This window comes from Papio anubis, chromosome 9 (genome assembly GCF_008728515.1).
Source record: "Papio anubis isolate 15944 chromosome 9, Panubis1.0, whole genome shotgun sequence".
NCBI classification, from domain to species: Eukaryota; Metazoa; Chordata; class Mammalia; order Primates; family Cercopithecidae; genus Papio; species Papio anubis.
Genome location: NC_044984.1, coordinates 100,722,867 through 100,736,628, shown reverse-complemented (window position 1 = coordinate 100,736,628; position 13,762 = coordinate 100,722,867). Strand labels below are relative to the sequence as shown.

At 40.4% G+C, this 13,762-nt stretch overlaps 1 protein-coding gene across 3 annotated transcripts in view; it reads right to left on the bottom strand.

The window, feature by feature from the left end:
* Nucleotides 1–13,762, bottom strand: part of POLR3B (RNA polymerase III subunit B) — a 136,416-nt gene that overhangs the window by 100,890 nt on the left and 21,764 nt on the right. For all 3 annotated transcript variants that reach the window (XM_003907087.5, XM_021922859.2, XM_009181591.3), the window contains 2 exons: nucleotides 13,308–13,416; nucleotides 360–482 (listed from right to left, as the gene is read on the bottom strand). In XM_003907087.5, coding sequence (XP_003907136.2) covers nucleotides 360–482; nucleotides 13,308–13,416 — 232 coding nt within the window. The remainder of the gene's footprint in view (nucleotides 1–359; nucleotides 483–13,307; nucleotides 13,417–13,762) is intronic.

Genomic DNA, 13,762 nt, shown 5'->3' with positions numbered 1-13,762 from the left:
AGAAATGCATGCACACACACACACCCCCTTTACACGAGAGTTGCCATAGTTTAAAAAAATATATTATCACTCAGGCAAATAAGGAAAAATAAAACAGTACTTGCTATTATATCAAAAAAAACACCTCTTGGCCATATATCCCTATTCTAAGTTAGGGACCATAGGTCCTAATTTGTCTGACGAAACTCCTTCCTCCAATCCTGACAAAAGTGAGTTAAAGAAACTTCACTCTTCCCATCTCCCCAATACCTTTCCCACATCCATGAGCCCAAAGCCATCACATCCGATGAGCTTTATCAATGAGCGGCATTAAGTCTCCAATTCCATTTCACGGCAAAGGACGACATGAAAAGACACACCTGCATCTGTGTGAAAATCTGAGCTTTCTGGCACTCTTCCAGACTGGGCCCAAATGCAGCCATCACGTGCTCCTCTGTTCCAATCATCTGCACAATTTCCTGGTCACTCTCAACACCCATGGCCTAGGAAGGAAAGAAAAGATAGAAAGAGTGTTGGCTTTGTGTTAACTCACTGACATTTGCTTATGCTAATTTGGCATTGTTTGTGGGTATTACTTCTAAGCAAAAGCTAGCTCTTCTCTCAGAAACGGTGCCATCTGGCATTGGCAGCCTTGCCCAAGCTGCAGAAAAACCTGAAACAGATATTTTGATTAGAAAGTGGAAAACAAACATTCGCAAACATTTTTTGCATGCGTACTATCTGCTAAAATTTTTAAATATTCTAAGAGTTTCATCACAAAAAAAGGAGGCTGGGAGGTATGGTAAAGACAACTGGTCATGACTACAAAGGCAAACTGTAAAGACCAACAGCCAAAGGGCAGTGAATCAGAAAAGATGCATTGCTGAAAATAAGCAGAACCCCAATCAGTCTTGTCACAAAATCAATTTTTCTGAGCACTGTCAAATCACTCATATTTAGGCTAAAAGAATTTTTCCTAAAACATGTTTTACCTCACTATCCTAGAGATATCGCACCAAACTTCATGCAGGTTTCAAAGGAGACTGTTAAAAAGTCGGAACACACGGGCCGGGCACAGTGGCTCACGCCTGTAATCCTAGCACTTTGGGAGGCCGAGGCAGGTGGATCACCTGAGATCAGGAGTTCAAGACCAGCCTGGCCAATGTGGCAAAACCTCATCTCTACTAAAAACACAAAAATTAGCCAGACGTGTTGGCATGTGCCTGTAATCCCAGCTACTTGGGAGGCTGAGGTAGGAGAATCGCTTGAATACGGGTGGTGGAGGTTGCAGTGAGCTGAAATTGCGCCACTGTACTCTAGCCTGGGCAACAAGAACAAAACTCTGTCTCAAAAAAAAAAAAAAGTAGGAACACACTTAAGAGGTTTCAGAAACCCACTTAAGTGTTTCAAGGTGGCAGCAGTAACGTAGGTCTTTGTAGATTCCATATGGTACTAGGGCTCACTCCTTCACACATTTGCCTGGAATTTTGCCATATCAAGGAACACAGCATAATCTCACTAAATCTCTCTTGGAAGAGTAATAGTCTGCTTCTTAGAAGTGAGGGGAAAAGTTATATTTGCATTAAAATTCTTCCTTCAGCTGTAGAGAAGACAAAACCAGAGGATAATTGTCTGGTTAGTGTTGATGCCCTAGTTCTCAGTTCCCCACACAAAAGAGAAAGGAAGGGAAAATCAAATCCCAAGTTCCAGTGCAGAACATCCAGGACATTATCCTGAGGACAACACAGGCATCTATCTAAAAGTCCAGAGATCTGAGGTGTTCATCCTAATATAATACCAACAACAGACACAGACATTACAACTACCACTGTCATGCAACCTCTTCGCCTCTGTTTTCTCATTTGCATAAATGAAAAACCAGATCCCTTCCAGCTCAAAATTCTGTGATTCTACATTTGACCTTCAGTGGTCTGCATTCTATAAATCTGATTTGGATACTTTGGGATCCGATGTAAACTTATAGAAAGTTTTGAAGATTTGGGGGGAATCTGAATAGATCCCATGTCCCTTTTAGGCCAACTGCAGTGGTTTTAAAAACCTTCATAGATTCTTTGACACTCCCTTCAAAAGGTGGAGACTAATTCCCCACCCCAAGTGTAGGCTAAGCTCAATGCCTCACCTCTATAGAAAAAATGTGAAGGTGGCACGTATGATGACTTTGAAGGACTGGTCACAAAAGGCACTACAGCTGCCTGCTTGCTCTGAGAGTGCTCTCTCTGGGGGAAGATTGCTACCATGTCACGGAAACACACAAGCAGTCTGTGGCAAGGTCCAGAGGTGAGGAACTATGTCATCTTACCAACAGCCAATGAGGACCTGCAGTTTTCTGTCAACTGCCCTCGGGGTGAGTTATCCTGGAAGTAGATCCTCCAGCCCACTTCAGTTCGGCCTTCAGATAACTGCAGCCCTGGCTGATATCTTTTCTTTTTTCCTCTTTGGAGAAGGGGTCTTGCTTATGTTGCCCTGGCTGAAATAGGTGGGTATTCACAGGTGCAATCACAGTGCTCTACAGCCTCAGGCTCCTGGGCTTAAGTGAACCTCCCGCCTCAGCCTCCTGAGTAACTGGGACTACAGGCACATGCCACTACGCTTGGCTTGTGGCTGACATTCTGGCTCATGAAAGACCCTGAGCCAGAACCACCCAGCCAAGCAAGTCTTAAATTCCCAACTAACAGAAACTGTGCTATAATTTGTTATACAGTGCAGATGGAATTAAATTCACTATCTGAATTTAAAACAATTCATTTAAATGTACAACTTGTTTTGTTCCTTTTTTTGGTTGTTTTTTTTTTTTTTTTTTTTTTTTAGCAAACAAGTTCTCAGGATGCAAACCCTTTTCCTATAGTTTTTGCAGTCTTTTTTTTTAACCTCCAATTTGATATGGAAACATTTATTCAAATGGATACTAGAAATAAGCTCCACTATTTAAAAATTATACAATTTCATTAAAACACTTAGCCTTCCATGGATTAAAAGATAGGCATCCTAAAAAAAAGTATCGGTTCTAATTTTTAAACAAACAAACAAAACTAGATTATTCTTAGCTCAAGCACACTGGCTTGTATCTACTTTGATGGTGATGGCATATATGTAAAACCATCTACACCTTCTCTTTGGTCTGCAAGTAGCCAGTCACAAATATTAGAACAGAATTCCTTTCTTTGGTGTTTAAATAACACAGGTTAAGTTTCCCTAATCTGAAAATCCAAAATGCTCCAAAATTTGAAACTTAAAAAAAAAAAATTAGGGGGAGAGAGTTTTTTTGGTTGTTTCTTTTTTGTTTGTTTGCTTTTTTGGAGACAGAGTCTTACTCTGTCGCCCACGCTAGAGTACAGCAGGGCAATCTCAACTCAGTGCAACCTCTGTCTCTTGGATTCAAGTGATTCTCTTGTCTCGGCCTCCCAAGTAGCTGGGACTACAGGCATCTGCCACCACACCCAGCTAATTTCTGTATTTTTTTAGTACAGACGGGGTTTCGCCATGTTGGCCAGGCTAGTCTCAAATTCCTGGCTGCAAGTGATCCACCCGCCTCAGTCTCCCAAAGTGCTGGGATTACAGGTATAAGCCACCACACCTGGCCAAAGCCACCGCACCCAGCCAACTTTTTTAAAAGACAGGGTCTCACTGTGTTGCCCAGGCTGCAGTGCAGAGGCCACTCACAGTCACAACTGCAGTGCACACTATCGCCTCAAACTTTTGGGTTCGAGCAATCTTCCTATCTTACCCTCTAAAGTAGCTGGTACTATAGGCACAGGCCACTATGATCAGCTTTCAAAATCTGAAACTTTCTGAGTACAGACATGACATTCAGAGGAAATACTCATTAGAGCATTTCAGATTTTGGATTTCTGGATTTGAGATGCTCAACCATAAGGATAAGGATAATGCCAACATTCCAAAATTTAAAAAAACCCTGAAATCCTAAACACTGCTTGTCCCAAGCATTTCAGATAAGGGATGCTCAACCTGTAATGAAAAGGTCTTTCCTCATTTGACGTATGGATTGCCACTTCAAGTTGTCCTGGTGCTGAACCTAAGTGGTAATTTTACAACTGCATAAAATTCTCAAATGTCCTAACAGGGATCTAAACAGACTGCTTAGGCCTTCCAAATATTTCTAAGCTATGAAACAAAGATATGCCAAGCACATGGTAAATGACACCATATGTGCAGAAAGCATGATTACTGCCAAAGCTTTGCTCTAAAAGGACTAAACTCTTCCTATATCAAGTCACTAAATACAGGGGCGATAACTCAGTCAAGTTATCATCAAAGCACACCAGCTGCAAAGACCGAACTGACTTTATGACTATTTAGCCTTCAGTAGTCACAGCCACAAATAAATGACATATTGCTATGGAAACGACAGCAAAATGCTGAACCATTTTACTTTAAAGACATAATTTAGATATCTGAAAACTGGCTTTATATGGACCTCTTTGTACTCCAGATATCGGAAATCATTTTTCCTAATAAGTCAAAAGTAAATCCTACATAATAACCTTATGAAAAAATAGCAGAGATAATACATTTCAGCAGGTCCCCTACACTCCAGAAATCAGCAATACCACTGAACGAAAATAAGGGGAGGTGCACTATAAAAAGTGGCGTGAGGTCTTTTTAGATATCTACAAGGTGTGACTTTTAAAGACAAAAACAAAGAATACTAATGAGCAGAAGAGACTGATACACACACTAATGGTAACAGGTTGAAATATACTGTGTGAAGGCGGGAAAGGAAATAACTTCTTAAAATATCTACTATTCAGAAATCTCTAATGTTTCTTTAAAGTAGACCAAAATCAATCTATTATTACTCATAGTAGTCCCAGCAGGTAATAAGAGAACTGTGATGGCCCTCTCTAACTTTGTGACTGTTTCTCTTTAAAGAAGATAAATTTTGGCCAGGAACGTTGGCTCATGCCTGTAATCCCAGCACTTTGGGAGGCTAAGGTGGGCGGATCACGAGGTCAGGAGATCAAGAATATCCTGGTCAACATGGAGAAACCTCGTCTCTACTAAAAATACAAAAATTAGCTGGGCGTGGTGGTGCGTGCCTGTAATCCCAGCTACTTGGGAGGTTGAGGCAGGAGAATCGCTTGAACTAGGGAGTCAGAGGTTGCAGTGAGCCGATATTGTGCCACTGCACTCCAGCCTGGCGACAGAGCGAGACTCCATCTCAAAAAAAAAAAAAAGATAAATTTCCATATAAGTTAGTTTCCAGGAAACACTGCCCAGCACCCTTGAAATCTGATCATCTTTTCTGCAAAATCTTTCAAACTACAGATGCCATCATAAGAACAGGCTGCATAGTTGCGAATACAAGACGTAAAGTGAGGAAGATTCATGGGCAGGAGAACCTTTGTAGTGATTCAAGTCCATAAATAAGGCTGATCTATGTCTTAAAAGCTTTCTCCATCATATTCAGACTCAGCATGGAATCTGGAAACCCTGCTGCTCCTGTCACTTTCAGCCAATTGTTGGTTACAATCAACAACCATCAAGTCCTAATGACTGTCAAGGTCTGTGTTAGGGCCACACAACACTCAAAGAGAAATGATGTGTCTTTTCTGGTATCCCCGTTTGTCTTCCCAGGGTTTCTGACTAAAGAGAACTAAGGAAAGCAAAAGGGCACTCCCCTTCCGGGACTTTTCAAAAAATACATGATCCTGTTTGCTCTTCACGGCAACTCTCTTAAACGTCTCACCTTAATAGATGAGTTATCCAAGCTTCAAAGAGACTGGAAATTACGCCCAAGGTCACATAGCTAATAAGTGCAGATGCTGGGATTCAACCTAAATCTGTCTGATTCTAAGATACCCAATACTCTACGCTGCCTCCCAAATGGAAAAGTCTAAACAGTGGTTATCAAACAAATTCCCATCAATTTATTAAAACATACCTATTGTGGGAGACCAATAAAAGTGATCATTCATGACCAAAATATTTAGCTCATTTATCCAAACTAAAAATTTTAAAATATTTACTGATTAGAATGTAGTGGATATGTTTCAGGAAAATAATTGGCAACATGTATCAAGTTTTTTTTTAAAAATTCCAATCTTAGGAATAAAGTCTCACAAAACAATCAGCAACGTGCACAAACAGGTATGTATAACAGTCATCCCATGGTTGTATTTAAGAGGAAAGCCTTCGGGAAAAAAATGACACCTAAATGCCCCACTAGAGGAAAGTGGTTAAGTAAATTCTACCACAAGTATGCAACTTCTACACAACAGTCACTAAAAACGATGATGCAGATCCATAACAGGGAAAGCTATTCATAATGCATTGTTAAGTGAAAAAAATAAAAATTTATGTGTATATCACAGAAGCACAGGAAAATGATCTGGAAAAATATATCCAAAAATGTAGGTATACTTTTAAGTGGCTTTCTAACTTTAAATAATGCAAGGAATGTCTTTATAATCAGAAAGGGAGAAGTCTGAAACCACAGCTACTGGTTACATAAATACGCATAGTGTTAATTTACAGCCCTATTCTAAAAAGGATTTAAGTCAGCTGTGTGTATGTAAGCATATGTGTGTATAGATGTACAATATAAATGTTAAACAAACTTGACAGAAGAAAGCCTTTTTTTTTTTTTGAGACAGAGTCTCGCTCTGTTGCCCAGGCTGGATGGAGTCCAGTGGTGCGATCTTGGTTCCCTGCACGCTCCGCCTCCCGGGTTCACGCCATTCTCCTGCCTCAGCCTCCCGAGTAGCCGGGACTACAGGCACCTGTCACCACACCCGGCTAATTTTTTGTATTTTTAGTAGAGACAGGGTTTCACCGTGTTAGCCAAGATGGTCTCGATCTCCCGACCTTGGGATCCGCCCACCCCGGCCTCCCAAAGTGCTGGGATTACAGGCCTGAGCCACTGAGCCTGGCAAAACTGTCTTACTAAACTCATCACCTAGCCAAAAAGCAGTACTTAATATGTTTTCTGATTTTAATGTATGCATGGGTCTAGTCATGCATTTTCCATGAGTGATAGAAGATTATATGCATTATAATTAATTTATAATTTCTGGTAGAAAGAAAGCAGTACTATGCATCTTCAAGGGTCTATAAAACCTTCTAAAAAAAAAAAAAAGTCCTTTGGATGCATGGGAACATACTGCCCTCTGCTGGAGATGTAATTCTACATCGTTAGATAAAATTGTCTTTTTTTTTTTTTTTTTTTTGAGACGGAGTCTCCCTCTGTTGCCCAGGCTGGCATACAGTGATGTGATTTCGCCTCACTGCAATCTCTGCCTCCTGGGTTGAAGCAATTCTCCTGCCTCAGCCTCCCAAGTAGCTGGGGCAGGCATGAGCTACCATGCCCAGCTAGTTTTTGTATTTTTAGCAGAGATGGCGTTTTACCATGTTAGCCAGGCCGGTCTTAAACTCCTGACCTCAAGTGATCCACCCGCCTTGGCCTCCCCAAGTGATGGGATCATTGGCATGAGCCACTGTGCCCAGTCCCATTAGATAAAATTTTCAATATTCATCACTATGTACATAAAACACTGCATTGGACACTGTGGGATCCCTATAAGAAAAGCCAAAATTACTTTTGTGCTTAAAAAATGCAAACCCTGAAGAAAGAAAAGAAAAAGTATATTTAAGAATTCTTCCTGGGCCCTCTGATATGGTACTGCTACTATGACTATCATCATCATCATCCTGAAAAGAAAATGGCTCCATCTCATTTATAGAACTCAAAAGCACATTCGGCTACAATAAACATTTTTAAACTTCCTAAAACTTCCTTCACACAATTGCATTTAGAATATGGATGCTTCCTGAGTTAAAGAACCTGACTTGTCAACATCCATTCAATACTTATAAACCATCAGGGGTTCTCTCCCTAAATCCCAATCATCAGGTTGATTTGAGGGCTACTTTCCTCCCTGACTCCTACCCTCTGTCACCTGGTTACAACTTTAACAGTAAAGACTCAATCCTTTCTTTCTTACTCCTCTGAGGTTTATACCCAAAATACTTTTCCGTTTTAACCAACTTAGTTCAACCTCAGAGGATCTCTTCCTTTGTTTTCTCTAATTTTGACTCAAAAATTATTTCCACTATCATACTATTGAAACTGAATAAATATTATACATTTCTAAAATTATCTGAAGCATCCAGTATCTCCTCAAATAATCTGAGCTCTTCATTTCAACTAAACTGGTTATCGAGATTCATTTTGTACCTATATATCGGTTATCATTATCCACGGTAGTTATGTTCTATCAAGTTGCTGAATCATACCAAATACTGAATAGTAAATACTGAACCATTGTTCCAGGAAAAATACAGGGCTAGGTTCCTGTGAGCCTATGGTTACATTTTCCTCAACTAATCAATACAGAATCTTATTTTCTGTGTGCTTCTTTTAAAAGATATTTAAGGCCAGGCGCTGTGGCTCACGCCTGTAGTCCCAGCACTTTGGGAGGCCAAGGCGGAAGGATCACAGGGTCACGAGTTCAAGACCAGCCTAGCCAACATGGTGAAACCCCATCTCTACTAAAAATACAAAAATTAGCTGGGCGTGGTGGAGGGCACCTGTAATCCTAAGCTACTCGGGAGGCTGAGGCAGGAGAATCGCTTGAAACTGGAAGGGAGGTTGCAGTGAGCCAAGGTCGCACCATTACACACTAGCCTAGGTGAAAGAGCAAAACTCCATCTCAAAAAAAAAAAAAAAAAAGATATTTATCACTGATTCATCAACTTTGAAGTCAGCCAACAGCACTATAACTCATGCCTGAACAAAGCTTATCTAACACATATTTCCTCCAGAAGGCACATCACAGCCTGTTTGTCCTTTGGAACACCTTGACGGAACTTTAGCATTACACTAGGGGGCCATCTTATACTGCAAATCAACAAAGCACAAAAATACAAAAAATACGGCACTAAATAGACTGCAAAACAGACACTTGATTACAACATAAGGGCTGAAACAAGAAGGCGGAGCGTTGCCTTGTTCAGTCTCAGCTGGGAATATGTGCGCTGGGTGACTTAAGTTTTTACCACTCCATATCAGTGCATATCTGTAAATAATCACAAAAGCACCACAAGTATTGATTCTGGGGTTATGTATAAATTTTAGCAAGTAAGTGAATTCACAAACAGGGAATTTGCAAATACTGAGGATCAACTAACTGTATCACACAATGCCAACTATTTTTTTTATTTTGCTTGATAACTAATACGACAACTTAACTGTTCACTGAATGTATATAGTATTTATGTCTTAGAGCAGGTTAAACGGGTCTCTGTGTCACTATAGGTACATATCATTTTATCATGCTTTGCTTTATTGGGCTTTGTAGACATTGTCTTTTTCCAAATTGAAGGTTTGTCCCTGCTTGCAGACTGACCCTGCTTCAGGCAAGTCTATTGGTGTCATTTTTTCAACAGCATGTGCTCACTTCATATCCCTGTGTCACATTTTGGTAAATTCTTGCCATATTTCAAACTTTTTCACTGTTATGGTGACCTGTGATCAACGATCTTTTTTTTTTCTTTTTTTTGAGACGGAGTCTCACTCTGTTGCCCAGGCTGGAATGCAGTGGCACAATCCAGGCTCACCGCAACCTCCACCTCCCAGGTTCAAGCAATCATCCTGCCTCAGCCTCCCAAAGTAGCTGAGATTACAGACGTGTGCCACCACACCCAGCTAATTTTTATATTTTTAGTAGAGATGGGATTTCACCATGTTGGTCAGGCTGGTCTCGAACTCCCGACCTCAAATGATCCCCGCCTCAGCCTCCCAAAGTGCTGGGATTATAGGCGTGAGCCATTGCGTCCAGCTGATCAGCGTTCTTTGATGTTACTATTGTAACTGTTTTGGGGTGCCACAAACTGTGCTCATAAGAGATGAAAAATTTAATCGATAAATATGTGTGTTGTGACTGCTCCACCAACTAGCTATTCCCCCATCTCTCTCCCTTCTTGAGCCTCCTTATTCCTTGAGACACAACAATAGTGAAATTAGGCCAATTAATAATGCTAGAATGGCTTCTTAAGTATGTAAGTAAAAAAAAGGGTTGCATATCTGTCACCATAAATCAAAAGGTAGAAACAATTAAGTTTAGAAAGAAAGGCGTGTCAAAAGCTGAGACAGGCCAAAAACTAGGCCTCTTGCACCAATTAGCCTAGTTGTGAACACAAAGGAAAAGTTCTTGAAGGAAATTAAAAGTGCTATTCCAGTGAACATATCAACGATAAGAAAGGGAAACAGGCTTATTGCTGATATGTAGACGGTTTTAGTGGTCTGCATAGAAGAGCAAACCAGCCACAATAAGTTAAAGCATAATCCTGAGTAAGGGCCTAACTCTCTTCAGTTCTATGAAGGCTGAGAGAGGGGAGGAAGGGGCAGAAGAAAAGTTGGAAACTAGCAGAGGCTGGTTCATGAGATTTAAGGAAAGAAGCCATCTCCATAACATAAAAGTGCAAGGCAAAGCAGCAAGTGCTAATGGAGAAGCTGCGGCAAGTTATCCAGAAGATTTGGCTAAGATCACTGATGAAGGTGTCTACACTAAACAACAGATTTTCAATGTAGATGAAACAGACTTCTATTGAAAGACTTCTAACATGCTGTCTAGGACTTTGACAGCTGGAGAGGTCAATGCCTGGCTTCAAAGCTTCAAAGGACAGGCTGACTTTCTTGTGAGGGTCTAGAAAAAGTTCAAGTCAGTCCTCATTGACCATTCTGAAAATCGTAAGGCTCTTAAGAATTATGCTATATCTACTCTGCCTGTGCTCTACCAATGAAGCAACAAAGTCTGGATGACAGCGCATCAGTTGACAGTATAGTTCACTGAATATTTTATGTCTACTGTTGAGAACTGCTAAGAAAAAAAGATCCTTTGAAAACATTACTGCTCATTGATAATGAACTCAGTCACCAAGAGTTCTGATAAAGATGTACAAGATCAATGTTTTTGTGCTTGCTAACACAACATCTATTCTGCAGCCCATGAATAAAGAAGTAATTTCAACTTTCAAGTCTTATGGCTATAGCTGCCATAGATAGTGATTCCTTTGATGGATCTGGACAAAGTAAACTGGAAACCTTCTGGAAAGGATTCACTCTTCTAGATGCCAATAAGAATATCTGTGATTCCCCTGAATACGAGAGACCCTAACAGTTAAGCAGGAATATCATCATTCCTATTCAGCCTGAAGAAGTTATGGAAGATGGGTCTTCATCCTTCTACGAACCTTAGGACTAGGGTTGTCTTATAAAAGGGAAAGAGGGAAATATGTCAGAGGTGTTCGAACCACAGTGACTCTCTCTTGAACAGGGGCTGAGACCAACTGGGCTGCATTCCAAGGAGGTTAAGGCATTCTTAGTCACAGGATGAGACAGGAGGTTGGCACAAGATACAGGTCATAAAGACCTTGCTGATAAAACAGACTGCAGTAAGGAAGCCAGCCAAAACCCACTAAAACCAAGATGGCAATGAGAGTGACCTCTGGTCGTCCTCACACTCCTACCAGCGCCATGATAGTTTATAAATGCCATGTCAACGTCAGGAAGTTACCCTATATGGTCTAAAAGGAGGAGGAAACTTCAATTCTGGGAACTCCCCACCTCTTTCCCAGAAAACTCATGAATAATCCACCCCTTGTTTAGCATATAATCAAGAAATAACCATTAAAATGGGCAACCAGCAGCCCTTGGGGTTGCTCTGCCTATGGAGTAGCCATTCTTTCGTTTCTTTACTTTCTTATAAACTTGCTTTCACCTTAAAAAAAAAAAAAGAATGTCTATATATCTGTGACTCATGAGAAGAGGTAAAAATATCAACATTAACAAAAGTTTGAAAGAAGCTGCTTCCCATCCTCTAGGATGATTTTGAGGGGTTTAAGACTTTAGTGAAGAAAGTAGCTGCAGATGTGGTGGGAATAGCAAGAGAACTAGAAGTAGAAGTGGAGCCTGAAGATGTGACTGAATTGGTGTAATCTCATGATATAACTTGAACAGGTGAGGAGTTGCTTCTTAATGATGAGCAGAGAAAGTGATTTCTTGAAATGGAATCTAATACTGGTGAAGAGGCTGTATACATTGTTGGAATAACAAAAAAGGATGTAGAATATTACGTACACTTCATTGACAAAGCAGCAGCAGGGCTTAAGACAAGTGACTCTAATTTTTGAAAGAAGTTCTACTGTGGGTAAAATGCTATCAAACAGCATTGTGTGCTACAGAGAAATCTTTCACGAAGTAAGAGTCAATAGCTGTGGCAAACTTCACTGATGTCTTATTTTAAGAAAATGCCATAGCCACCTTCAGCAACCACCACCCTGATTAGTCAGTAGCCACCAACACTGAGGCAAGACCCTCTACCAGTAAAAAGAGTCTAACTCACTGAAAGATTATGACTCAGATAATTGTTACAATTTTTTAGCAAAAAAGTATATTTTAATTGAGGCATGTATTTTTTATACATAATGCTATTGTACACTTAACAGACTACAGTATGGTATACACATAACTTTTGTATACACTGGGAAAGTAAAATATTTGTGTGACTCACTTTACTGTGATATTAGCTTTATTGTGGTGGTCTGGAACAAAACCAGCAGTATCTCTGAAGTATGCCTGTATCTAAGAACACTATACCATTTCAATATTGTTTCTATGGAAAATGTCTTTTGCATTCTAGGCCAACAATTCACAAATAAGCTGATTTTTTTCTTTAGGTTTGAGATAGGGTCTTGCTGTATTGCCCAGGCTGGAGTGCAGTGGCATGATCACGGCTCACTGCAGCCTTGACTTCCTGGGCTTGTGTGATCCTCCCATCTCAGCAACCCAAACAGGTGAAACTATAGGCACACGTCACCAAGCTTGGCTAATGTTTTTATTATTTGTAGAGATGAGGTCTCACTATGTTGTCCAGGCTGGAGCAGAGTGACACAATCTCAGCTCACTGCAACCTTTGCCTCCCAGGCTTAAGCCATCCTCCCACCTCAGCCTCCTGGGTGGCTGGGAGTAGAGGTGCACACCACCACAGCCAGCTATTTTTTTTTTTTTTTTTTTTGGTAGAGATGGGTGTTTCACCATGTTGCCCAAGTTGGTCTCAAACTCCTGGGCTCAGGCAGTCTGCCCATCTTGGCCTCCCAAAATGTTGGGATTTCAGGCATGAGCCACCATGCCCAGCCAGCTTTCAATTTAAAATACATCATATGACTGACAACTTACATCACAAATCTTTCTACTCCAAGAATTCCTTACCTTCCAAATCTCTAATTATACATGTAAATAAACCAGAGAAAGAATTCTTATAATTTTCAGAAGAGAGCTGCAGCTTTACCTTAAATATGATGACAATGGGTATATCTTCTGACAAAGTATTATGCCTCAAATAAAATCGTCCTTGTTTCACAGCCATATTGGTTCTGCTTTTTTTCTCATGGGTAGAGCTATGAGTAAATACAAGTTGGTTAAACTGCATCCCCACTGAGTTTCAAGCTAATAACATGCAATAGCAATGATCATTAATCAACAAGGGTCAACTGATCAACAACAATGACAAGGTCCTTTCTAGTAAGTACTTTAAAAAGACAATCCCTTTCCTGCCCAGCTGCCACTTCTGTGAACATTTAAAAACATGATAAATTTTTCTTTGACTTTGAGATTATGATGGAAGTTCTGTGTGTGAATGAGTGACAACTACTTTCTGACCAACTTCACTTTGACTCCACCTGAATTACTTTGATCCAGTGTAGAGCATATATACAAGGCCAATTTTATAATATGGGCCTTAAC